This window comes from Catharus ustulatus, chromosome 18 (genome assembly GCF_009819885.2).
Source record: "Catharus ustulatus isolate bCatUst1 chromosome 18, bCatUst1.pri.v2, whole genome shotgun sequence".
Lineage (NCBI taxonomy): Eukaryota > Metazoa > Chordata > Aves > Passeriformes > Turdidae > Catharus > Catharus ustulatus.
Genome location: NC_046238.1, coordinates 5,586,253 through 5,613,262, shown reverse-complemented (window position 1 = coordinate 5,613,262; position 27,010 = coordinate 5,586,253). Strand labels below are relative to the sequence as shown.

Below are 27,010 nucleotides of genomic sequence, written 5' to 3'. Positions count from 1 at the left end.
TTGCCAGGCATCATCACAAAATAATTAAGTCACTCCATGTCAGCTGCACATACTCCAAGTGAAGCACTAACAGCATTTCCAGCTCAGCACTGAAATGTGCTGAGGAATCTGGAAACACCCTGTGTCAGCCTGAGGCTCTGCCTCAGTGTCAGCAGGAGCAGCACACAGGGCACTGGGAATGCTCTGGAAAACATGAATTGCTCCAATCCAGTCACTGCTCACTGCAGTGTGCTGCTGGGGATGCACAGCTGCTGGAATGCTGGAGATGCTGGTGCCTTTGCAGCCTTCCTCCTGAGAAACACCCTTTTCCATGGCATCCCTTTTCCTGCTCCTTGGATAATACTTTAGGCTGTGGTCATTTGGTTCAGATACAAGGTTTCCTCCACAGGCAGCAGAGGGCCACACCACAAGGCAGAAGCTGCTGCTTTCCAATACCCCCCACCAAATCCATCTGGCCCACGTGCAGTGTCCCTGTTTGGTGCCAGAACAGACAGGTACACAGGTCACACAGCCCTGAGGACACTCTGTTTACCCTCTCTCCACATAGAACCCAACCAAACTTCTCCATTTTCAGCACTTTGAGACCTGGATTTGCCCCACGCACAACTGGTTTAATATTTGTGCTTTCAAAAACGACTCAACACTCCTGAGTGTCAATACAATGACAGAAGTGAATGACACTGCTCACCAGCAATTACACAGAGCTACAACTGGGGCCAACCTGAATAAAATAAAAACAGGCAGAGAAAGCCATTCAACATGAGCATTCATTCTTTTAAATACAGTTATTCATTTCATCTGAGATGATACATTGACTTCTTTCAAAGTGAGCCATGTGGTTCTCATTGCTACAGCAGAGCACTTCAAGATGTTTACCAAACACAGAGACAAAACCCCATGGCAAAGGGAAATACACCTTAGAGATGAAATACAAGGCTTGGGTGAAGCTGAACTGAGGCCTCTCAAGCTGAAAGTTACATCTCAACCATTCTGCCTTCCTCCCTCAGATAGCAGAAGTCAAAGAAAGAAGAAAAGCAGGCAGCCTAGGGAGGAAGCAGCATTGACCTTTCACCAGAGAACAAAGAGACTTCCAAAGAAAAAGAGGGAAAATATCAATCCCTCAGAAACACCCCACCTGAATTCAAAAGCACCAGAAAAAAAAAAAAAAAAAAAAAAAAGATGTAGAGCCCTACACTGTGACGACACGCCCACTGTTTGGAAAGCATGAAAAAACTGGATGAAGAAAATGTAACACTCCAGTGTCTCCAAGACAGCTGCAGTTTTCCTTGACTTAACTAGACTTGGCTGCCAGAAATTGGATTTCTTGGCCTCTGCTTTCTTGATTGTAATTTACTCTTCCACAAAATATGATTTCAAATTATGCAAGCAGAGTTTAAATCTGAAGAGGTAACATTAAGTTGTTGAAAATGAGTTTTAAAAAAGTCCTGAGTTCATCTGTGCTGTTAATAATGAGTTTATCTCAAACTTAAAACCTTGGGGGAAACCCTATCAAATGGAATTTCTGCACGACTTGTGAAAGTATATGAAAAATTAACAAAAGCATCCAGTAGCAGTTGAGTTAAAAAGTTATTAGCCCCTGGATACACTCTGGCCAGAGCTCCTAAAACACATGCAGGCTGCAAGCAAAACTACACCAAGCTGCTTATCATTTTGAAGCAAAACTCAAGGATTAGCCTCCCACTGCACATCAGCTGGCCTCCCTGGCTACAGCAGGCACCAGGATTATGTTCACTTCCAAAGCTCATGAGCATTTGGAATCCAGCAGCCTTAGTGCATGAGATGGATGTACAGGAAGGAGCACCAGCAATGTTTCATAGATGGATTTACTGAGCATCTTCTGAGTTGTCAGACAAACCAATTTCAATGCCTTGAACGTGGGAGTGCTGAGTACAAGGAAGATAAACATCCCTCTGAAGATGAGCTTAAAAATGCATATAAAAATATAATTATAACACATCAGGTGTTTACACTTATGTATTGAAGACATTTATTACAAACAGGCTGTCAGCTCTCATATAAAAGTAAAACATCTGAAAATAAGAGCAGTCAGAGAATGCAATTCCCCTCAGTCCCACAGAACAGCAGTGAGATGTCTGTTGATGCAGCCCCTGCCCACAGCCAGCACCAGCAGTTCTGGGGGAAGAACTGGGATCCCAGCCATCAACAAGCCCAGAAACCCTTGGTCTGAGGAAAAATCCCCCCCAAATACCAGGTATGCAAGTGTGAGAAACACAGCAAAGTCCATCCAGGGGCAGTGAAGGGGCACTGAAGAAGGCTGCAGCTCAGGCAGTGCAGCTCTCCTCACAGGGCAGGGCTGCTGAGCACATGGGAGCTTTCTGAGTGTCCCTAAGATCCAGCTGCTGACAGATGTGTTCTGGTCAGAGATGCCATCAGTCTAAACTGAAGTGTTCTGCAAAAATATCATTTTTCTTCCCAAACAAACCTCGTACTGGCTCAAATTCCAGGGGCACATCAACAGCCTTTTTCTTTACTTCTTTATCAAAAAGCTACAAAACAAAAACCAGAAAATATTGTCAAAACTCGGTACAACATCTTCACCCCAATAACACTGCTCACTCTAAAGTCTTAAAACATCCAGTAAATAAATACTTAAAAAAACACCAAAAAAAGCCATTCCTGTCACCACTGTTGCTCATGCTGCTGTTTAACAGACCATTTTCCTGGTTTGCCCTGGTTCTGGGTAACCAAGTCAGTGCAGCTCCCTCCCCAGCACAAGGCAGATGAACAGCACACAGTTGCAGCATCCAGAATCTCCTTTCCTCTGGTTCCAGTCATTCATAAAGGTACAGCAGCATTACCTCATAAGCTGAGAGTTCCAGGAGCCCTGATATGTCATCCTCCATTTCAGACAGGGACTGGTTCAGGACAGCAGCTGCCTTGGCCACATCTGGGTAATAATGGTTCTGCAGGGACTGAAAAAGCAGGACAAATAGGAGATAATCTAGTAAGCACAGGGTAACACACATCCATCTGCATTCCCACACAGGAGTCTGTCCATTGGTTAGTCAGATCTTCAGTGACCACAAAAGTCCATCAGATCCAAGTTTGCTGCACGTGCGGCGACAGGGCTTCAAGAAATTCTCATTTCAGACATCCTTCAAACATGCCAAAGGTTCCTCTCACATGGTCACACTCAGCTCAAGATGTGCCATATCCACACTGCATAACCCAACTCTGCTACCTCAAAGTGCTCTCATGCCACACCCAAGCTGAGCTCTCCAGGATTCCAGCTCCTGCACATCATTCTTGTTGGTGCTTCAGCCCCCTACACAAACCCCTCATCCATTTCTAGAGGATAACCTGGTCTACTCAATTCACTTCCATCAGTGCTCACCAAGTTCCTCTCTCCTCTCCAGAGCAAAGGAGAAGCCTGGTACATTTGCACCTATTTAGCCTGTTTCAGCTGTGAACTGCAAGTTCAAATGTTTGCTCACAAGCCACCCACTAATTAGCATGTACATTACTCCAGTGCAGGGAATCCTTTGCTAGGATAGAAAAGGATGTAGAGTAAAAGAACTGATCTAATTTGCAAGATATCTGTCAAGCAGGTTCTTGTGAGATGGGCTGTCCATTGCCAACACATCAAGGAAGCAGCAAGGGTGGAAGAGACCCATACCAGGCTCAGATGCTCATTTTGGGATGACATACCTGAATCTCCCAGAGAGAACTCTCCAAAGCCCTGCTTTCAGATGGCTCCTCCTCCTCCATAACATATGGATCTTCTGACATATCTAAGGAAATAGGAGATACAGAGATAATACCTCCTGTGTGATGCACATAAACCCAAAGGGAGCACAGGCACAGAGCCGTGCTGCTCCTTCCAAACTGACACATCCCAGCATGACCCAAGAGTCACTGCTGGCACCACTACAGAACCATGTTACTTCTAAAGAGCAGAGGAAGTAGGGCATCTGGATCAGCTTTGTACCCAACAGCAGGAGCCTGCTGACCCTTCACAAACTCAAGGGACAGGAAAAGGGATCCTTCCAAACCTCAGAACTACAATCTCCCCTTTTCCTCCACAGGAATGCTCCTCTTTATGCTGTTCTAAAGGCTTAACACAACTCCCCTCTTACCTGCTGGCCCTCCTGGTCTGTGCACCAGCACCCTGCAGGCGGGGTGCCTGCGGAAGAGGTTGCAGATGAAGGGAATGATCATGAGCAGAGCCTCGGGAGGGGCGGTGAGCGCCAGCCGCGACAGACGCTTGATGAACGCTGCCACCAGGTATGCTGGCAGGTGCCTGGGGACAAGGGACAGGAGGGAGCAGCCTGTCACAGTTCTGTCACAGCTCTGTCACAGCCAGCAGTCTCAGCCATCCTAACAGCACCTCAGATTAGAGATCAGGGGGCTCACCAGGCTTTTTTGGCTATGGAGTCAAGAGAGACTTCAGCAATCTCGCTTTTAAGTAACAATATATTGTGTGCTTGCTGGAACATATTTTGGGGAAATTTGCATTCAGTGCAGGAATAACCACAGATCACTGTGAGATTCAATCCTGACATGTGGCACCACTGCCAAGCACAGCCCCTGCACACAGCCAAACTTTATTCAGTCCTTTTATAAACTTCTGAGTGCTTGTCCAGACAACCTTAATCATCTTCTTCTTATGTCATTTTGTGGGTTTAATTAATACACAGGCCATGGTGTTAAATTTACATAACACTTCCAAGCACTGCAGCTTTTAATGAGAACATAAAGCTCCTGTGTGGTGTAAATGTGCAGCATAATTAATTTTTTTAAAATGGTAAAAATGCAAATTTCTAACAGCAACCAGCTCATTTAGGCCCCTTTTCACATCAGAAGAGTCAGGATGAAAATGACAATTTTCAGTCACTCAGACTTCACTACACCTGCAAGGCCCAACAAAGTTACCCACAGGTCTTGTCACTGTCTCCAAAGTACACCAGGAATACAAGGGGGTTGGATATGAAGTGCCTGGTGTTGTGTTGCTGCTGGTTTATTTTATAACATATGACAGCAACTACATGACCAGCTGCCTATTCGGTTTCTTCCCTGTGTACAATGAACTGACAACATCAAGACAGGCTGTCAAACACTTCACATTTCAGTGCTTTATGTCTACAAAAAGCCATCCATTTATCAACAGCTTTGTAATCTATAAAAAGCCTGCAAATTTTACTTTTCCATTTTTACAAAGACAAGACAGAAAATTCATCACTTTCACCCAAAGTGGAACAGAGATCAAAAACACATCCATAAGCACTTGCAGCTCAAACTCTGATAACTGCAATTATTCCTTTCTGAAAATCTATGGCTGTGAGGCAAATCTGCAAAAATAGCACATGAAAAATTACACAAGACTACAATAATAATCTTGGATTCAGTTTTTTCCGTAAAAATGTATCTAATCCAGCAGGCACACTGAATACATTAAATCCAGACGTGTGGGAGACTGTTCAAGAACAGAAAAGCAGGAGGAAAATATGTGATCACACATAAAAAAGATGCTACTTACGATGAAGACAAAAACAGATCAGTCAGGTGGAAGAAGCGACCTCGGTACTTCACATGATAGATGGAAGGATCTAACAGATTGTACAGTTTTTTGTAAAAGTCAGGATACTCCCTGTTGAAAAAAAGGAAAAATACAACATGCAATAGTGGTGTACAGGGAGACTGTGTCTAAATGTTTTTGTGCTTTCATTAGAAGCACCCCAGCCCACTGCTGTGCTCTGTTTAGCTCTCTTAGGCTTCCCTCTACAGTCACCACTTGAAAACAAGATGCAAGGTGAATTTATAGCTCTTGCAGTGCCCAGCCACCTTCAGGGTGTGAAGCCAAGTCCAGTGACTGCAAGTGGCACAGGATGCAGTGAAAGGGACACCAAAGACTATGGCTTCACTCTGTAATCAGATCAATGGAAATCGATTTTTAAGTGCTGAGCAGTCACAGTCTAGAGAAGGGAAGAGAATATCAGCCTGAGCCTCTTGTTTGGCTTTCTCATGGGGGAATTTCAAAGCCTGAAGGTGTGGTGAATCCATTTCAGTTCCTCTTATATAAAGACATAAATCCAAAACTCATGTTCCTTTGACCAATATACTTTTTTTACTTACAGATTATGCTGATGAATCAGAATAAACAATCCATTTAGGGCTAGAAGACTGATTGCTCCACCTGTAAGAAAGCAGGCAGGTATCAACATAATAAAAATAACTATGAAAAAATAATCTTCACATTTTTTCTATAATAAAATCTTCCCAGAATGAACACAAAACTCAACACCTAAAATCAGAGCCAGTGTGATGGCTGAAAGGTGAAACAATTTCATCTACACCCTTCCAGAGGCTCCCAAGTTTCTTACAAAGATTAAGGTGTAGTTTGGCAGAACAAATGTTTGATGACTGAGACACAAAAATGTGCTGCTCTAATTCCTCAACAAAGCCATACTGGGGAGGCAAAGGTGTGTCAGAAAGGACATTTCTGCAGGAGTCTATGGATCCTGTGTTTGGATCAGCAGCATTGGCTGAACTCTGTATTTAAAATAAATCACTCCAATATTCTACTCTTCCTCAAAACCTTAAATATGATTTTCCTTACACACAAGGAGCACTGACATTGACAAACACAGGTAAAATCATCTCACTTTCAGGGACAATGGAGTTGACCCTAGTTCCTTAGCTCTATCCCAGCCAAAAGTACACCTATTCCATCACCCAGCTCATGGTGCTGCATCCAGCAGAGCTCCCAAGTCCATCAGTCCCATGCTGGAGGTGCCACAAAGGATAAAAGGCTGTTCCCACTCACCTATGCCATAGGCCACTGTCAAGAAGTCCATCATGAGGGTGGGCTCATTCATGTAAGGCAGGACAGAGTCGTGCAGAATGACAAGAACCTTTTTGTAAAGGCTAGTGGGCAGCTGTGAAGGACAAAACAACACAGAGAAACAAGCACTGCAGGGAGAACTCAGCAGTAGCAACCTGTGGCTCAAAAAGGCGATGCACAAGCAGAAGGGAATGTGCCAGGAAAATACAGAACAGCTTGCAGCAGCAGTTCCCAAACAGGAGAGTTTACAAGTGAAACCATGAAGTTCATTCAAGAAGCAGGTGCTCAAAAATAACAGTATCATTACTCAGATGGGGAAAATCACCAAGAAAAAGGCTGGGGAAGCTTCAGCTTGTGAGCAGAGATTGTTCTGCTGCAGATCACCTTTATGGGCTAAGATGTTTAAGGCAAGGAAAAAAGGCTGAGAGGAAGGAGAAAAAGCAGGCCTCATATGAGGTCATGTTTCTTGGCAGAGTGATCCAAAAGAAATGGTCACTGGGCTGTTCCCACCCAACACTCAAAACAAACTGGGTCCTACCAGCAGCTTGTGCAAGGCTGGACACTGCCAAGGATCAGCAATCCTTAAATGAAAGTGTGATGCAGATCAGCGGCAGAAGCAGCACTCACCTTATGCTTCAAAAAAGTCAGCCACATTCTTTCAAACACGTGTCTGTGTGCCTTAAAACAGAATTGCAAACAGTGAGTTAAACACACTGGTACAGATAATGCTCTATCTGAAGCAGGTAAAATTTCAATTCTAATGCACCAAATGAACAGTTACCTGCAGCTTTGAAAGTTTCAACTCCTCACGGTTATCTAAGAAGAAAGGGGAACAAGATGTTGAACTTGACATGGATATTCAAAAAATTAAGATGACCCTTCTTAACTTAGCCCTTTGATGCTCTAAAAACTTGGGCTGAAGTACTTAATTTGATACAAGGCCATAACAGACTCCCCTGTAGACTAAGGAATGTAGATTTCTAAGACTTTAGAATCACAGTGATCAAAGCAGCAGACATCTTAAACTTGATTTTCCTTTTCACACACAGTCCTTAATGCAGAGTTTACTAACCTTGTTTGACCATAAATTTGACCATCTCAGACTCTTTGTTTGGCATGTTAATGGGTGAGATGAGGGAAAATACATTCTGCTGGTAAAAAGGCAGTGGCCTCTGAGGAAAAAAAGCAAATACACAAACATGAAGCAAGTTCCACATCAGATAGCAAGAGAGGGCTTCAATACTGCCCTATTTCCAAGTACTGAATATATTTAGAAAATAGAAAGGGAAAATGTTGATGACTAAACTACACACTGGTATAGTCTCTGTTACATCCTCAACTTGGAGTACTACTTGTTTATCCAACATGAAACTTATCTCTGTACTTATTCTGGCTTAACAAAACTGGTGGATCCAATGGAGGAAACAGATTCTTCCTCTGCACCTGAGTGAACAGAATTAAAAGTTTTCTATGTGTCACCCAAGTGTGGAGTTTTGAGTAAAACAGAAGCCAGAGCTTAGACCAGACAGAACAGTATGTGTCTTGAAATACTTCCAATTCCAGAGTAAAGCCAGTCTTGGCATACTGACATATATAAGAAAAAAATCAGTGCCTTCAGTGGGCACACTCATTTCTCTGGCTTCCAAGTATTTCCATATACCACTTATTCCTCCTGCTTCATGCACAAGATACACAACTCAGAGCAGCCCGTTCAGAGCCACCTGAGCAGTAAGAATTTGTTACCTCCTTTGTCTTTTGCATGACCTGCGCGATGCTGGCAGTGACAGCCTTCATGACGAAGTAGCGCACGTCGTCGTACTCCATGTACTCCTGAAAGCGGGAGATCAGGAGCGAGGCGTCCTCCTTGCTGGGAAGCAAACCATCAACAACTACCTAACAAAGGGTTTGGAAAGGAAAGCAACAAGTCAGTCCCTTACAGCACTGCAAGAGAGTGAGATGGCTGAGGGCACATGAGCTCGTGTCACTGACAGGAGGGACTTTTCAGTTCTTACCTTAAGAAGGTCACATGGAAAAGTTAAAGTTCCCTTCCACTCTATTTTGATCAGTGGATATTGTGCCTCCAATTCGACAAACTTCATGAGCGTGCAGAGGGCCAACTCCTTTAAAAAAATCAAGCAAGCAACATCACAAAAACCCCCACCTGAAAAAGAACATCAGGGATCAAACCCAAAAGGAGGCAACTTTCAAGAGGAGGAAAAATTAAATGAGATATTATTTCCCGAGAGAGCTGCATGCTTGCTGCCGGTGAGCAGAGTCAGAGCATCAGCGCTGTCTTACAGCCCCGCCTGCCCTCCCACACTGAAATACTGGGGATAACCCAAAGGGACCCCCGTGAACCCGCGGGTCAGCAGCGGGCTCAGTACCTACCTTGACCTGGAAGGAGTCGTGCCCCATGAGCTCCCCCAGGCAGCCCACGCAGTCCCTGTAGCGGTGCCGCATCCATATCCTGTACTTGTCCTGGGCGCTGTAGCTCTCTGTGCGGGACAGACACACACACAGGCCGGGCTCGGGCAGGCCGCGCCTGAGGCGGGCAGCGCCGCGGGGCCCGCCCCGCACTCACCGGCCAGAGACGCGTCCTGCTCGGGCAGCGGCCCCACGAACAGCTCCCGCCGCTCCAGCAGCGCCCCGAACAGCCGGCTGCACGCCCTGGCGGCGCTCACGATGTGCTCCGGCTCCTCCTGGCCCTGCAGAACGGCGTGTGAGGCAGAGCGGCGACCGGGGCGCGCTGCCCTCCCTCAGCCCGCTCCCCCCGGCCCGGCCCGCACCGCCAGCGGCTCCAGCAGCTCGAAGACGCGGTTGGCGCTGGAGCGATTGCCCAGCACGGCCTCCAGGCAGGCGGCGAGCTCGGCCTCCAGCGCCATGCTGCCACGGCAGAGGAGGAGCCGCGGCCGCTCCGCCCGCAGGCGGGGCGGGGACGGGGATCGGTCCGTCCTCCGCCTGCCCCAGCCCGCCCTGCTCCCTGGGATGGCGATGGGGATGGGGATCGGTCCGTCCTCCCCCGGATGGCGATGGGGATGGGGATCGGTCCCCTCCACCCGCCCCAGCCCGCCCTGCTCCCCGGGATGGCGATGGGGATGGGGATCGGTCCGTCCCCCACCCGCCCCAGCCCGCCCTGCTCCCCGGGATGGCGATGGGGATGGGGATCGGTCCCCTCCACCCGCTCTGCTCCCCCGGATGGCGATGGCCATGAGGATCGGTCCCCTCCACCCACCCCAACCCGCCCTGCTCCCCCGGACAGAAGGCAGGGAGAGGCGGCGGTATAAAAATGTACACTTTATTACACCTTCAGGTAGGATACAGCACTACTCCTTATCATCCTACTGGGTCGAGTACAAATGTTCATCACTTATGTACAGGTTGACTTCCTAACACACTCCTGGGAGAAAGACACATCGAAAGGAAGAAAAAAAAATTACTAGAAAGGGAAAAAAAAATACGATGGTGACTTTTTAATCTTCATGAACTGACCTAAACAAGAAACAATCGCCTCTTTAGACACCAAATCAGACCAGCACAACGACGTTGCCAACAGCTCTCCCGCTGCTGGAACTGTTCCCCCCCACCCCGACTTTCATGCACATCATAAAAGCTAAACACTTAAAAGTAAAACTGGGGCTAACTAAGCAATATTTTTGGATGAGCGAGGCTATACTGTACACAGTGTCACTATGCATTACCACTGGATCTGCTTTGCATTTTAAACTACTCTGCTGTCAGCAGTGCCAGCTCCCTGGCTGGCCGTGAGGTTTAGGGGATGGCACACGCCAGGGGTTAGCAGGGTCAGGGGAATACTACTGCATGCAAAAACAGCTTAAAAAAAAAAAAAACAAAATGCCCTTGTATTTGTAGACCTGAGGGTCCAAGAAAAAAAAAGTATGCAGGACAAAAGAGGTATAAAATAAAATAATCAGGAACGCTGCCTGAGGCAATGTTTGCAATTGTGATCTGAACAGAATTGGCTGTACCTATCCCAACTAACACAGAGGAGCTGGCTGAGAATTCTTTCTTGTTTAAGCCATGTGGATTGCCAGGTACCAACAAGAGTGGACATACAGAGGTAAAAACAAAATATATGCTTTCCTTGCCTTTAAATAGGCTCCTTTCCTAAAAGAGTAAAAAGATTACAGAATGGAAAAATAATTTTAAAACCATCTCAGAAAAGGAATGTTGTAATTTTATCTGGATTTTACACGTTGTGCAGTTTTATGGCCAAAGTAAAATAAATCCCTTCAAGCCACCATGGGCTTTTTGATTCTTCACTCAGTGCTGTTTGCAAAGTCTGTTATTCATTGTATGCATGAAAAGTAAAGAAACCCCCCACAGTTCTATGCAGCTTTTTGCTTTTTTTTTTTTTTCTCCATAACAATAAGGCAAACTGATTTGGAGGAAGAGGCCACGCTCTATTCACATCCAAAATATCCACCTGAAGATACATTCATCGTTAGCTTTAGTAAAAGAATAGTACAAAAGTTAGATCTTACTCTTTACACAGTTGAAGAATTAAGTCTTAATTTCACTATTCTTCCCTTCCCCCAGCCCCCCACCCCCCAAGCTGAAAGCCGTGTAAAAAGTACTGAACATTTAAACATGTTGCAAGAGCAGAATGAAACTGAGAGAGTCGATTTTATCAGCTGGAGATTTTTCGTGACAGAAGTGCCATGAGAAACAGCTATGGATCATCTGTTTAGCTGTATCTACTGAACAATTCTTTTACAAAAAAAATGGGCTACACTTTAATACACATCTACTATCAACACAGTATTTACTCAGCTCATGCCTAAAATATCCATTATTTTAAAGTGAAATATGGGAATGAGCACACAGGTTGGGCGATTCAGTAAACTGTACACAAAAACTACTAACAAACATTTTAAAAGACTTACAAAAATGGAGAATGAAACCTTTTTTTTTTCCTTTTTAATTACATATACTTACAGGTTTTCACATTTATTGGCTAAACTTTGCAGGGAGCACTTCAAGCCTGTGTTAGCTCTTCCAGGGGTGTTTACCACAGGGAAGAACAACACAGAGCTTTTGTACAGATGGAAAATACTGTGCTGTATCAACCACACCTGGTTCTTTGTGTGGCCTCACTGTGGGGACTGAGCACAAACTGAACTACAGCAAGGAGCTGCCCATTCCCACAGGCAGGTGTGGTATTCCAACACAGATGGATTTTACTGACATTTTACTGACATTTATGGCAGATCACCGTTTCACTTTTGAGAAGCTGGGCAGAATTTCAACCTAAGTAATGCTTGCTTTATCTGGTTTGAATGAGCACAGTGAAAACAGGCAGAATGCATCTTTGCATTTGAGTGCTGAACAATTGCTAATACACTGAAGTTACATGTGAGTTTCCATGTTTAAATGTTCACCAGCAAGAAACCATTTGCTACAAAAAAAAAGAAAAATAGAGGTGTTTTTTCTTCATTTGGATGTTCAGAGTAGCTTCTCACTTGTCTCAGCAAACACAAAATACTGTGTTTCCCTGTTATTGCAATAGTTCAGCTTGGTTTAGTAGGTGCCTTTAATCTGACAGTCGGTGTCCTCATTTGTACTTTTGCTTGCTGACTCTGGGCTTCAGGTGTTGCTGGTGTCTGGGCTGGGTTCTGTACACCTGGAGCCTGAACCTGGGGAGATGCTGTGGTCACCACCTGCTGCTGGATCAGTTTCTGCTGCACGACCTGAGCAGTAGCAGTGGTTGCAGGGATCACCTGAACCTGCTGTTGACCTGCTGTTGTCTGAGAAAGGGTCACAGTTTGGGGCTGAGCTTGGACCTACACATCAGGATGAAAAGGCAATTACAAAATAGTCTGGCATTAAACTGAGCAGTCGTTACATTCCTGCTGTACAGAAGGAATCCTACTTAATTAGGTATTTGCTCTCTTAACTGACAAACATCTCAGACAATGATTCTGGGAACACAGGCTCTGTGGTTTCACTGAGAAACACCATTCTATCACATTTTCTAGAGCCTTATAAATCAGAACTAAGAGCCAAGATGCCTGTAACTCGGGTCTCTGCAGTGCAAATCCAAGGACATGCCCTCAGATGCATTCAGAAGGCAGATGAAAGGTACAGAAACCCTACCAGACACACAGGAAAATTCCTGTACTGCAGAAGTGAAGGGGAGCAGGGAAAAGAACAGAGGGACAGCCAGAGGACAAAAGAGGTTAAAATGCTGACTCTGCACCCATGTTGTGACAATAAATACAGCCACTGAGGCTTCCCACCAGTCTCTGCCATTACCCTTTCAGACTACAGCTGCCATTCTCTATTGCCAATTTAGGCTAGAATAGTTTGAACTCCATCCAGACAACTAATTTTCATAGCTCTATCCAGAGCAAGGGAGAAAAAAAATCAACATCTCCTTGTTCAGAGGACAAGGTAATGAAAACTGAGCAGCTTCATCTGCATTTGTCAGAGGCAGAAGTCAAACAAAGCTACAAGGGCTTCTCCAGGGGAAAAATTAACTCTTGAATGACCCAAAAGGATTCCAGTAGGAAGTACTAAAAATGCAGATAAAAAGAATGCCACATACACAAAGGCCATATTTTTAAAATACTTATCATGGCCTAAACCTAATGCCTAACTGAAGTCACTGTTGTACATGGGAGAGAAACTATTTGTCTTTTTGCCACAGACTCCAACAGTCCCATCCCACCATTGATGACTTTTGAAAATGATCTAGAAGCTCTTCCTGACTACAGAGGGCAACTCAATTTGTGCTGACTGATGAGATTTCTACTTCTTGCTGTCTACTTTGCCCTTGCAGCATTCACATCTGAGGTGGTTATCAGATAGCTTACACCATTTTATCACCACTTTGAGATAAGCAGTCACAGATTTTATTCTGCACTAAAACACAGCACTATAAACTGTGGCAGATTAAGAGCCGACTGGCCCAGGTTTTTGTGCACCAAAGGCAAGAGCTTCATCCACCCTCCAAAGTGAAATCATTCCTGCCAATCAACTGCCTGAGTTATGCCTGTGCTAATGATCTGGATGACATTGTTCTAAACAATGTTAATGAAACTGCCTGGTCCTTAGGGCAGGGGAACCAAAGCACCTGACCTTCTCCTGCCTGAGCCCTGTCTGTTACCAGCACACACTTGGAACAGCGACCACACCGCTCTGCCTTGTACAGAGCACTTGGCACAGCTCTATGAACTGAAACAAAACAACTTCTAACCTTCAATCTGTCCTAATGTTTGTGGAAAAAGCTCAGATGGTGCTCATTAGTTCCATTATTTGCTATACTGACTATACATCACCAGAAACCAAATTTTAAAAATCCTTTCAGCCCTAGAAAACACTTTCAAAAATCTGTTTTTCAGCGTATCTACAGTGATGAACAAACATTGCTACATCAACAAAAGTTTTAGACCATATAGAATATATCTCATTTGATTCAGTATCAAGACTTAATTTTATAGAAAGGCACTTGCTATATCCTTCAAAAATACTACCTGTGCCACACATATGATAGAAAATACACACGTTCCAAAAAAATGAGCTTTTCTAAAGATCATTTTTCTAGTGCTATATTTGACAAGAGCAAAACCTACCTGTTGGGAAACTGAAACCATCTGCTGAATGTTGGCAACAGTAGCCTGTTGCTGGACCACCTGCGGGAGTTTTGCAACCTGTAGTGATATGAAATAAAGAAAGATTGGATCAAAATAAAAAGCTGCTGATAGCAGCAAAATACCACATCTAGCAAAACTTCTACCAAGGGAAAACCTTCCCAAAGGCCTGCTCATGCTAAGTTGCAGTTGGCATTTTCAGTGAATCTGAATGTTTGTGAAATATTTTAGACCTGTGAACTGAAGAACTTAGCTAGGGGAGAAAGAAATATTTACAATTTTAACTACAACTGAGTAATTTCCTCCCTACTACCTACAAAATTGAGGGAAGCACGTAAGTTCTAACAGGTTACATTATCTGGGAGACACTTTTGAAAGAGTAAGGCTTCCAACTCCTAACCCCCTTCTTTTTCCTTGGTTAGGCTGATCCAGTTATGCAGAAAATAAAATTTGTGAGTTGTCACCTACTCTTGGCTGCCAGAGATTAGGCTGTGAGGCAGCACCAAAACAGGAAAAACTCTGGCTGAATTTTCCTTAGTACACACAGCATGGAATCCCTTGCCTCATAAAAAGGAGTGACTAAATTATTTTATTTCAAAGAGGAAAGGTGAACTTACAGCTTGTAGTTGCTCTGACCTGCTGTAGGGCCATAAAATCAGCACCAATGAATTTTATTTAAAAGTCAGTTTAAATGAATGTGTGACTAGAATTAAAATGACTGGGTGCTGACTGGGTGCTGAATTCTACCTCGCCTGTAGTCTTTATAATTCTCCAGTCCCAGTACAGTTTAAAGGTGTAAACCTGTGTTACCTGTACCTGAATCTGGGCCTGCACTTGCTGGGTTCCACCTGGTTTCTGGGTTTGGGAAATTGGAGTTGTTAAGAACTGTGTTTTAATGGCAGGCTGTGTAGCATAAGTTACTTTTTGCTGCTGTGAAGTCTGCTGTTGGGTCTGGACCGTAACCTGTTGAGCATTTATCTGCACGTGAGAAAAAAAGGCATCAGTGACTACAAAAGATAAATGTACTTTAAAGAAAAGGTATGTGGGGAAAAAGATTAACTAAATTTAATTAGTGAAAAAAAATCTCCCAGGATTAGCAATAAAATGAGCACTAGATGAAAGCCTTCATGCATTTACACAAGTATTCAGAATTAAAGTATTTAATGAAAAGCTTCTCTCTTACACACAACACTCACACAACAATACACACAGTACAAACTACCAAACAACCAACCACTTTACAGAAAAAATGAAGCACCTGAGAATGTGTTCTCTCTAGATATACCTAAGATTCACCCCTAGAAATCCTGACTGACTCTCTAGGAGTGTCCTGGTCTTCCAGAACCAAAGCTTTACAACCACAGAACCACTGCACAAGTTCATGGGAGAGCAGGCAATAGTACCTTTTGCTGCACAGTAGTTTGTCCCTGTGCAACCTGGGGCTGGATGGCTTTCTGCTGCTGTGCTGCTTGATGGTGCTTCAGTTTTAGCAGCTGCTGGACATGCAGAGGCTGTGCAACTACTGTCTGGCCTCCTGAAAATTACAGAAATAATTAGAACTGTAAGAGTCTTCAGTTTATTGCTTTGTCCCAGTAATCACAGCTTGTAAACACAGACTCTACTTATACATCTGCACAGCTTTGAGCACTAACAACTCTCTAATTTTAATGGGAATACAACATGTTTTTGACAGTGGAGAAAATTTCTTATCTTTGGGCATGAGTAAGCTAATTTTTTGTTCCAACAACAATCTTCCTACAAAAAAAAAATTTCTATACTATAGGAGACTGCTATGAAATACAATTCTTCCTATTTCCAACTTGCATTCACATACCTGCTGCTTTCTGTGGCTGCCCAATGGCAACACTAATGCCTGCAACAGTCACAGGGAGTGTGGTGACTCCTGCAGATGACACAACAGCAGCTGGAACAGACACCACTGGAGGCTTTGCCAGAGCAACTTGTGCTGCTTGTGGAGTCTGGGCCTGGATCTGTCCTTGTGCTTGGAGCTGGGAAGCAGGAACACGAGTCTAAGCAGTAAGGAATGAAGATTATTGTACCAGCACAGAAAGATTTGCTGCATGTAACAGGTGATTATAAAGTAATAGCTGTAAACTTTTCTAAATGTAATGGCTCCTGTACAGTGACACAATTCAGAGACAGTATCAATGGGTAAGTACAATGTAAAGCTATTTATGTTACAGCTCTTCTTTCAGAGCTGCCAGAACAATGCTAAGGGCACCTGTGAGTGCCCAGTTCATTTAAACCAGCCAGGAGTGAGATGTTGGAGGCTGTTTTTGCCAAGCCACAGCCAACTCACCAGGCGTGCCACTTGCAGGTTGGTGACCGTGGTGCCCGTGAGCACTGCGCCAGGACGAGGGGCTGTCACAGCAGTGAGCTGCTGGGTTTGCTGCTGCTGCTGCACTTGCACCTGTGCTGTTTGCTGCTGTGCCCCTTGCTGTGTCTGCTGTGCTGCCTGCTGCTGGGGGAGCTGCAGCTTCTGCTTCTGCAACTTGATCAGCTGCTCCTGCAAAAATCAAACACTTGCATGGTTTACACTGCAGGAGAGAAATGGAGATGAATCCAAAGCTTAAAAGGAGAACTATTCTGTACCAGACCAGAGCTAAAATCAAATATCTAAAATGTAATTCTTTTACACAATGGCTTCCAGTGAGCAACAGTTAGTGCTTTTCATGCTGCCCTACTACTGAAAGTGCTGTCAGACTCATTGCCTGCATGAAATGTTAATAGGATGAAATTTAAGAGAGAAATACATGTCAGGACACAACACACACTAGTAAGGAAGCTCACAGTAATTAGAGCAATGTACTACGTCACTTCATGAGCATTTCCTCACCTGTGACAATTTCCCAACAGTTTTTATTTGAGCTGGAGACTGGGCTTGTGCCTGAGCCTGGATCTGTGGGACCTGCACCTGAGCAGCCTGCTGTTGCTGTTGCCTCAGAAGCTGGAAGTGAGCAGGGGTGATGGTTTTGCCTGACAGCTGGACTGTTGGTGTAGCTGTGAATAAAGAAAAAACAAAATGTTCTCACAAAAACTTTCCAACATTCAGTTTAACTCATTAATTTCACCTTAGAAGTTGAATTTTTAAATGCTTATTTTTCTGCCCCTGCACACTTTGTGGATTTACTACATGCAAGAACACATTATCATGAGCATGATGTAAAAGCAGAGTAGATCATAAAATACAAGGGCTTTTATTCACAATGTTTTTAGTCAAGACAGTCAATTCTAATATTTTACTGGTAGATTGTTATTAATATTTTTAAATTGCAATGCCTACAGGCTAAGCTCTCTATTGCCACACTTTATCCAGAAATACTGGAGAAAATTGTAATCTGAGCACCAACAATAAAGAAAGTTAAAAATCACAGCTCTGTTTGATTGCGTCCCAGACTTCCAACATTGTGGAGCTGTGCTGGTGAATCTACAGGAATTCTGGAAAAAGTCCTTGAGGACAGGATCATTACCTGGTGTAACCTGGGTCACCAAAGACCTGGTCTGGGTCTGCACAGGGGTGAGGTTGGTGGTGACCACGGCCGAAGCTGTCACGGATGTCACAGCGCGCACGCCCTGCGTGGAGGCGATGGTCACCAGCTCGGTGCTCGCCGCGGGCGCCGCGGCCGCTCGGGGCTGGCTGTGAACCACCTGGGCAGTGGCGGTGCCTCCCGAGGTCTGCAAGGGAACACAGCATTACTGCTCCCTCCCCGTGCCTCACACACAGCTACAGAATCTTCTGGAAGTGGAATTGTCTTCTAGGCAGTTTTAAAAACAAGCACCAAAAAAATGCAAAAGGAAAAAAAGCCCTAGATCTAACACATCTGCTTGGATGCATCTTAAAATCAGCATGTGGTTAAATCTTCTTCCAACAGGCTGATCACCAAACCGTGCACTCCATTACAGACAACTGATTTTAGTACCTTTCAATATTTTTGCTTTATCTTCCATAGTTTTCAACCATTAACATAATAATAAAAATCATAATTAATAAAGCATAAAACAGTTAAACACTGAAAACATTAATGATGTAATACATTGCTTTTAGCAGCACTTGCTTATAAATTATTTTAACAGTATTAAGCATTTTTTTCTGATAAACCATTCCAGTGTATTCTGTTGTTTTGGTAAGGGAGAGAGAGGTTTGATAAAAAACCCCAAGATGCACATGACATTTGCAAGAAGCAGAATTTCTGATGACATGAAAAGCCAAAGCTATGCTGATAAAACATGCACCCCAGTGTGTCCAGGGACACAAGCAGTGACAGGATCTACTCACAGTCAGGGTGCCAGGTATAACAGGGGAGGCCAGACGTTTATTGATGGGCTGGAAGGTAGCAGCAGGGACCCCAGCAACAGTGTTCACAATCACATTTCCACTCACTGTAGCTGAAAGCAAGCCAGGATTAAACGTGAGATTCTGAAAGTGAAAATCCCAATGTCCCATCACCTCCTATGCACAATTACAAAGTCTCCTTACCAGTCTGGATGCTCGTCCCTGTCACCGCTGTTTTGATGGTGCCTGCCTAATTAGAAGACAATTAAGGTAACAGTTCAGAAAAACAATAAAGGAATACTGAGCATTGCTTAACACAATGCTGTACTCCAGAAGCGACAAAATAAGAAAAATGCAATGGAACACAGAGATTTCTGCAGTTGGTCATTGACTCTACAGATCACAGCACCTAATGCATACATGTATCAGGATTCTGCCTCACTATGAGCAACTGCAGACCAGCCAAGTGTGTGGTAAACCCTGGTCACTGGACATCCCTGTTAGCAGAAGAAGGGAGCAATGCCTTACTCTGGCACACCACAAACCACTCATACAGGAACATCACTGAGCACTTCATACACAGCAATGCGTGTCGGTCAGAACAGGTCCTCTGTGTCTTTCTGCAAAAGGTGTTGTACTCTTGCTCTTCAACAAGCAAAATAAATCCACCACTGCCTGCACACATTACTATGCAAACTGGACTGGCTCTCAATATAAAAGCCACAGAGCAGTATTCAGACTCATTCAGACTCTAGATTTAGGGACGACGTGAAATATTCACACAAATTCACGTAAAAGCACCTGGTACTTCCTGTAGGATGCATCCTTTCACTTGCCTTGCAAAGGTTATTGAATCTTTGGTTTTTAAGCTCTAACTGAGTAGTTCTTACAGCTACATTCTTTTATTCTCTGTATTCTCCAAGTTCTCTGTACAAATACTTCTCATTGACCATGTACATCTATTCACTCAGACTTCATTAAATGAAAGTCTAAAGTGAAAAAGGAAAAACCATCTTTGCGTGGTGTTTTTCCACCTCAGAATGCCAAGACCTGTTGCTACAATGGTATGAACAGTCTTAATAAATCAGGGTATCAGATGATACCCAGCATAACCAGGGAAAGCAAACAAGAAAAAACATCTTTGATGTCACTATTTGATGTCACTGACCTAAAATTCTCCTTCCAGAGAAAACACGACACAAATACAGCACACACAGAAGAACTGAAGTTACTACATCAGAGGCACCGAGCTCTCCCTTTCTTACCAATACTGCTGTGTTGGCCACAGTAGTGACTGCAGTCTGCACCACTGCCTGTGGCTGCTGAACTACCTGTGCCTGTGCCTGTGCTTGTGGTTGGGCCTGGGCCTGCTGCACGGGGGGCTGCTGGGGGGGCTGCTGGCCCGCCTGGGGCTGCTGGGGCTGGGGGCCCGTCTGCTGCTGGGCCCTCTGCTGCTCCGCCAGCGCCTGCAAGGCAAGGGGCACCTTCAGTCTTCAAGCATGGAACAAGCAAGATGTGGTTGTTTTTTAAACAAAATAAAGCAACAGACAAAACCTCTTTATTTCTATCCACAAAACCCCTTCAATTCCAACCAAGGACAGCCCACAAAGCTGCCTTTGCTTTTCAAGTTCAGGTTACACAGCCTGAATCATTTCAAACTACAAGCTGTACTCCTGGTTTTATGGCTTAGAGCATAGCACAACAAGCAACTTAACATCCACAAGCAAGGAGAAGAAGTTCTTACTGAATAATATAAGAAGGCTACAGAATGATCAAGAATTAAATGAGATTTTTGCATATTTCAGTATCTTTTGCAAAAACATGCTCCTCATTGTTTAAGGGTTCTGATTGTGAGAAGAGGCCCAAGGAAAGGGCCTTGGTTATCTAAACCCCTGTACATGAACAATGCTCATAACATCCACTGTACTGCTAAATTCTCCCAGGAGGCAGCTTTGCTCATACCCCATCTGTTGCCTCATTTTTAATGACTGCAGTCATTTGTGCAGCAGAGATGGGGACCATACCTTTTTCTCTTTGGCAATGCGCTCTGCTCGGAGGGATGCGACTTGAATGGGAGGGAGGGGCTTATCATAGTTGATACCACTAGAAACAATGATAAGACAAAACACACAGTATTTAGAAATAACTGAAACCTAAAAAAAGGAAAACAAGAAACAACACTTTTATGCAATTTATAATCCTTCAAGACAGAGAGCGCTCACCTTTCTGCAAGCACTGATGCATGCTTTGGATTCTTCTGGAAAGGATTCATGCCAAGTCTGAAATTGAGCAAAGCTGTATTACTGGAGACAGAAAAACCTTTAAATAATATTTCATTTCACATATTTTAGCATATAACACTGCAGTTTTGGTGAAGTTTCCATGATATTCTCACCAGTACTGGAGCTTGCATACACAGACATTTAAGAAAGAATAAATAAGTACTAAATAAATACAAAAAAAACTGCAGGAAGATACATAGAAAAGAATGCACTACTAAACAGCATGGACAGCAAATTGTTTACATTTTGTTTACAGGCAAATAGATAGATATAAAGTAGATTAAAAAAACCCCAACTGAGTGCAGTTCTGCTCTTAATGACAAAGAGCAAATTCCTGCAGTGAGACCCAACCACATGAAATATGGAGGTATTGCCAATAACACAGAACACAGAGAGAGATCAAGAACAAGATCAAGAAACAGCAAAGAATAACTCTGGGTCTTGAGAGCCATTCAAAACACAGTTTCCAGGAGATCTGTGGTGACAGGAGATTAAATGATCCCAAGTAAACTTACAGAGGTTTGATAGGTGGACTTCTTTTCCCTGCAATCATTTTCATCATCTCAAAATGATTAGTATAAAGCTGTGTGTGGGTTGCACCCTCATCTTGAGCATAGATCTGATTGGTACGAAGTGGGCGACTGTTTTTAGTCTAAAAAGAGAAAACAAACCAACTTTCAATTGCAAACTCACCCAACAGGGCATTTTGTCTATGTTTAAACACAAGGCGCGCTCGTAGATTATTTAAAAACACTCTCCAACATATCTATCACAGACTGGTTCCTGCCTCGTGCCACTGATAACTTACTGTCACACAAAACTCTATGGGAAATATATAAAGAAAGAGCAAAATAAGGAGCAGTTCTCACGGTCACACTGGCATCAGCACTTGGGGACATACAAAATGGCAAACTCTAATTTGAGAAAGAATCTTTGCTTTAGTTTAGATTTTGCAAGTTTAATTCATTACCCAAATCAAGAGCCCATTAGTTTATAGTTATGCATAGCGCACACGTAAAATAAAACAAAACCATCACTGCACTGCTCTCCCAACAAAGCTAGGTTAACATCCACACACCATGCCAGTCTAACATTTGGCTTCTCCTAAGCAGAAACTGCCAGTCAGGGACAAACCTCCTTAGCAGTCAGAGAATGGGACTACAGCCAGAAGTTCTGGATTCTCCACCCAACTCTGTCACTAAATTGCTGTGTGGTTTGGAAGAAGGTGTTCACAGTCATGGAATTTGTTTTTGTTTCTGTAGAGTCCTATCATCCTCATTTACTAAAAGGTGTTTCAGGCATCAAATTCACCTATGCATTTGTAATCCACTTAGACTCTAGCATGAAGTTCTTTCTTACAGATCTTAAATACCATCAGGATAAGATACATGGTGGTTTGGTGGAAAAATGCCAACTACAGTTTAAGTGAAATCACAAACTTCTTGCATGATCTAAAATTTATCTATCAAATCCAAAAGCTGAAGTCTGGTGTCAATCCACTGTATCAACAAAGAAAGGAAAAATAAATTTGGAATTTTAATTGATGTTTCAGAACTCAAGTAACACTCAACATGGATCTCATATGAATTATCTGCCCACCTCCATTGCTGCTAAATACCACAGTGTCTAGATTTGATTTTGAAAGAATACCAATGCACACCTTATAAATACTTTTTGTCTTCTTTTTAGGATTAGCTTCGTACATTAGCTGTAAAATAAGAAGGAAAGTTAGATGATCTTTTGTGGAAGATTTTGTTCAGGTGCTTTTTCTTTTCAAAGAAATCACATAAAATAAGTGGAAATCCTGATGAGAATAATTTAAAAAGATCTTTTAAAAGTTATTTATTTACACTGTTGAAACGTTTAACAAAAAACAAGTGTTTATGGAGATAAGGAAAAAAAACTCTACAACTTAAGGTAAAAAAAAGACGCATCATTCCACGTGAACTCACCTTTCCTTCCTCCCGCGGGATTATGACATTCTCGTAGCGGTTGCGGCACTGCTTGGGCGAGCGATAGACTCTGCTGCAGGAGTTTACAACATCACTGACCAGGTCCCAGTTGGGAGTGTGTGCTGGCGACACAACAGCAAGGTTTAAAGGAAGCTCCAGCAGCTGCTTCACTGCCTGCACAGAGAAAGGTACAAATGCATCATGTGACAAATTGTTGTCATCTTCCAAACCCTCCCTTACCTGCGTGTGCCCACACACCATTACCACAGCGGGACAGCTCAGGGCTAAGGCTCTGTGTTCAGAGAATAAACAAGCATAAGGTGCCTTAACTGTGACTGGGAAACAGTTGGAGATTGGTATGAGAGGGACAGAGAGCTGCAATTCAAGTTCTGCTCTCTCCTAAAAGGTGAGAAGAGCCTTAGCTGCATTATCCAGTGTTCAGCCAGCACAACTAATCTGAATGACATTAAGTGATTTCTGAAACAATAGGGTTTCATTGTACATTCTGTAGTTTAGCCTTTAATTTCTCCTTAGAGGAGCACAAATGACAGGCAATCTGTTCTGAGTTGTGACAGCAAAATGCCATGAAGAATTAGAAATAATCTTGAAGAGATAAAGTGCAGGAATAAAAACAGAATGACAGCAGAAGCTGCAGGTGTCATCTGACCTGCAGAAGTGCCCAGTCTTCACTGATCAGCCACTCTGGATTGTCCTGTCCAGCCTCAGTAGCAGGTTTGACAAGAGTTGGCAAAGGCTTTGCAAACTGTGTCTGTTGTTTCAACAAGATGTTCTTCTTCTGCTCTTTGCCCTCTCGGCGCATTTTCAGCATTCCTGGAGTTGCTCGATCAAAGAGTGAGCGGGGTGGGATAACTGTCTCCCCATGACGTTGCTTCTTCTTTCTACCTGCTGCTAAGACAAAAAATAAAGCATTATTGATAGATACTGTCATTCTTTGACTCCTCTGCCTATGGCTGCAAAAAGCTCATACATGTACAGAGTATTCCCCACTGCCTCTGAAAAGCACAGTCAGGAACTAACAGCGCCTGTTATAAAGTAAGACCAGCCCTAATGGGTCCTAACTGACAAAGTAGAATGTCTGCTTTCTAAAACCATCTTTTTAAGAACATCTTTATGGCTAAAGAGAAGACCCACCATAAGAACTGGGCCTTCCACTGCTTTGAGGCCATGGTGAGACAATAATTTTCATCCTTTCAAACATGCAAATTTGATCTTTACTGGACCAGACATACAGGAGGTATGAAACCCTCCTGATTTTTTAAACTTTCAGCAATAAATCTCAGAACAGTTTTGACCCTGCACTCACCAGAGGGATCTGTTTTGTGTCGTTTACGCTCCTTCCTCACATACACTGGAGGCAATTTGGACTCTGGAATAGGGGTGGTATCATACATCAGGCACATAACAGAATCTATGTAGATATCATTGTCATCCTGAGGTGGAGTAGGAGGAGTCCAGAGCTGCACAGAATAAAGTTTGTAATTACTGCAATGTTAACTCTCCACTGATCTTTATGTTTCATAAAATAAAAAGCCTGTTTAGGCTGCCTGGTGTTACTTTTACTTACTGGCATAATTTCAGTTTGTCCATCTGGACCTTCATAGACATATTCCTACACAGCAAAAAGAGAACATAATTCAAATGATCCAACTGAAACCTGAAGGGTAAAGGTATTCTCAGAGTAACTATTAAGAAATAACTACTTAGAAAAACAAGACTAATCAGCAATTACTTTGTTGTATGCATCCTCCCGAGTGTAGGTTAGAAGTTCCTCTTCATCCTCCCAAAGCATTTTTTGCTCTCTTTCCTTTAACTCCTTCATATGTTGGACTTCCCAGGCTTTCTTTGCAGTTTTCAGCTCCATCTAAGATAAAGTCAGACTCCTTAGAAACCTTTTACAGTAACAGACACTGGATTAGAAGTCATCAATTTGTAATTTAAGGATAAATGCCTTGAACTTTGACATTTTCAGACACAAGAATCTTATAGTAATTTCTTAACAGATACTTTCACAATCATTTAGAAGATATTTTTTGGTCTTTGTTGAGGGTTTTTAAACCATCAATATAAAGCAATCAAAGAATTTCAGTTAAACAGTGAAGACAACCAGAATACAGGCTCACGGAAATTAATGAAATTTTTTCCCTGCTGTCAGTGGAGTACAACAAATATTTGCTGAGCCAGGTTGAAAGCAATTCCTATTTTATAAAAAATAAATTAAGAACTGACACCTGCTTAAGCCCAAGAATCCCAAAATAATGAGCTCTCTGTAAGATATTATGCTGCTCATAAGGTATAGCAAGGAAAGATCACAGAAGTGCCTACAATATATTCCACATCATTAGAGAAACTTCCATTTCATATTGAAAATATAATAAATGTTGTTCTGGGACAGAATAACATGGAAAAGAAAGATGTGTTTTACCTCACTCAACCGTGGCTCATTGTCATCAACTGAACCGTGGAAGAGCTCCAGATAATTCAAAGCATATTTCTCAATTGGAGTCAGCTGAAGGAAGTATCAAAGGGAAAAAAATGTTACTTTGAGGATAATAAAAGAAATTTTATATGAAGTATCAAAGCTCTCCTTAAAACTCATCTTAACATTTTATATCAGGACGAGATCTCCCTTCCATTTAATGGGAGAAACAACAAAGTTGCTTTAAGGTCAGACTGCAAAGAAATTGAAACATCTGAACTAAACATTTCTTTTTAGCCAGATATTCAAGGGAAGTCATGGTACCTGATCCACAACAGCAACTAACTCCTGCAGCTGTGAGGGCTCTTCATTGTATTTTGTGTCGCAGAGCTCTGAGATTAAAGGTTCAATGTTTGACTCAGATCCTATTTCTTGTATCTGATCATTTGACTCCTCATCCTCCCGTTCAATGCTGTTGAGGGCCTTTCAGAGAGATACATTTTAAAAATAATTAAGACTTCAAAAATATGGAAAGAAACTCCATAAGGAGTTCACAGAAATGCAACACGAATTTCTGGAGTAAGTCTCTGCTGAAGCAAGAGAAACAGTCCCAGAAATTATAAAACTCAGCTTTGGGCTTTTGGAAGTTTTGTCACAAGGCAAATGACAAAAGAGCATAAAACTACCAGAAAGAGAGACAGAATTTACCCAAATAGAATGGGATTAGTCAGCAGTTTAATACTAATGTTGCACAGCTGTATTTTCAATGTGTGTGTTAATCATTACCTCTATGAATGGTCTTGCAACTTTAGGTGATATATTTTCTGCTGGAGACGGTTCTTGGGAAAGTACTACAAATTCTTCTGCTTTCACTCTAAATCCAGAATCCTCCATAGGAGAATGAACCTCAAACAACTCCTGAATTGTTTGCTTGGTAAATAGAAGGAAAAAAGAGAAATACACTCAGTTTTGGGGAGCATTCTATTTTTTTTCCTATATCAGAAATGCCAGCTGGGATAGTCTGGCTTCACCAGAGCTGTCACTGCCTCATGTATCTTCAGAGCAGCAATTCAGAGCCTCTCTCTCTAAATATCCAAACTTATTTCACATTTTTAAAGCTGTTGAGACTTTCACCCTTACAAGCTCTGCAAAATTTTGCAGCAGGGTGAAGAAATCACAATATAGCAAGTCATGGGTGATGTCTGTGCATCACTATGCAAATAACAGAAGAAAACAGATGGACAATATTTGAAAGAATGTGGTCCCAACACTGAGAGTTCAAGCAATCATGAAATCCAATATGCTTCCTTATTAATTCTAGCCCAGACAGACTTCTACTAAACTGCTATTAAACACTCCAACACAGATGCTTGAATTCATTAAACACTGCAACATGGGTGTTTCAATGCATGCTGAATATTAACTTACCTGTGTTAAAAAGGCCATTGAATAGTCATTTCCCTGAGCTGCTACTTCTCTGATCAAGTCCTTTGTGCCATTTTTCAAAAGTTTCTCTTCTACAGAATTACCACTGACAAGCCTAAAAAAAAAAGGGAAAAAAGGTAGAAATCTGGTAAGTAATTTCCAAACCAGCTCTCAGAAATAAAGACAC

The 27,010-nt window shown here is 42.9% G+C and overlaps 2 protein-coding genes across 19 annotated transcripts in view; both read right to left on the bottom strand.

Moving 5' to 3' along the window:
• Positions 1-1,982: 1,982 nt before the first annotated feature.
• On the bottom strand, positions 1,983-9,738 carry NOC4L (nucleolar complex associated 4 homolog). Its single transcript, XM_033076107.2, has 15 exons — positions 9,610-9,738; positions 9,405-9,528; positions 9,212-9,318; positions 8,836-8,943; positions 8,567-8,716; positions 7,896-7,995; positions 7,605-7,639; positions 7,451-7,501; positions 6,806-6,917; positions 6,115-6,175; positions 5,519-5,629; positions 4,119-4,282; positions 3,691-3,773; positions 2,841-2,954; positions 1,983-2,528 (listed from the first exon to the last, which is right to left on the bottom strand). Exons 1-15 carry the CDS (start codon positions 9,703-9,705, stop codon positions 2,412-2,414), a joined length of 1,533 nt encoding a protein of 510 aa, XP_032931998.1. The 5' UTR covers positions 9,706-9,738; the 3' UTR covers positions 1,983-2,411.
• A 364-nt stretch (positions 9,739-10,102) lies between these two features.
• The window catches only part of EP400 (E1A binding protein p400), a 46,763-nt gene continuing 29,855 nt past the window's right edge, over positions 10,103-27,010 (bottom strand). For 7 of the 18 annotated variants that reach the window (XM_033075573.2, XM_033075575.2, XM_033075577.2 and 4 more), the window contains 24 exons: positions 26,827-26,938; positions 26,185-26,328; positions 25,723-25,881; positions 25,405-25,488; positions 24,712-24,843; positions 24,547-24,591; positions 24,286-24,439; positions 23,629-23,870; positions 22,962-23,135; positions 22,670-22,717; positions 21,525-21,661; positions 20,950-21,006; positions 20,752-20,830; positions 19,993-20,193; positions 18,932-18,977; positions 18,731-18,840; positions 17,925-18,129; positions 17,291-17,454; positions 16,754-16,960; positions 16,268-16,463; positions 15,837-15,967; positions 15,244-15,411; positions 14,416-14,493; positions 10,103-12,624 (listed from right to left, as the gene is read on the bottom strand). In XM_033075573.2, coding sequence (XP_032931464.1) covers positions 12,352-12,624; positions 14,416-14,493; positions 15,244-15,411; positions 15,837-15,967; positions 16,268-16,463; positions 16,754-16,960; positions 17,291-17,454; positions 17,925-18,129; positions 18,731-18,840; positions 18,932-18,977; positions 19,993-20,193; positions 20,752-20,830; positions 20,950-21,006; positions 21,525-21,661; positions 22,670-22,717; positions 22,962-23,135; positions 23,629-23,870; positions 24,286-24,439; positions 24,547-24,591; positions 24,712-24,843; positions 25,405-25,488; positions 25,723-25,881; positions 26,185-26,328; positions 26,827-26,938 — 3,346 coding nt within the window. In that variant the 3' untranslated portion in view covers positions 10,103-12,351. The remainder of the gene's footprint in view (positions 12,625-14,415; positions 14,494-15,243; positions 15,412-15,836; positions 15,968-16,267; positions 16,464-16,753; positions 16,961-17,290; positions 17,455-17,924; positions 18,130-18,730; positions 18,841-18,931; positions 18,978-19,992; positions 20,194-20,751; positions 20,831-20,949; positions 21,007-21,524; positions 21,662-22,669; positions 22,718-22,961; positions 23,136-23,628; positions 23,871-24,285; positions 24,440-24,546; positions 24,592-24,711; positions 24,844-25,404; positions 25,489-25,722; positions 25,882-26,184; positions 26,329-26,826; positions 26,939-27,010) is intronic. The other 11 variants (XM_033075579.2, XM_033075580.2, XM_033075587.2 and 8 more) reach the window with 7 other exon arrangements.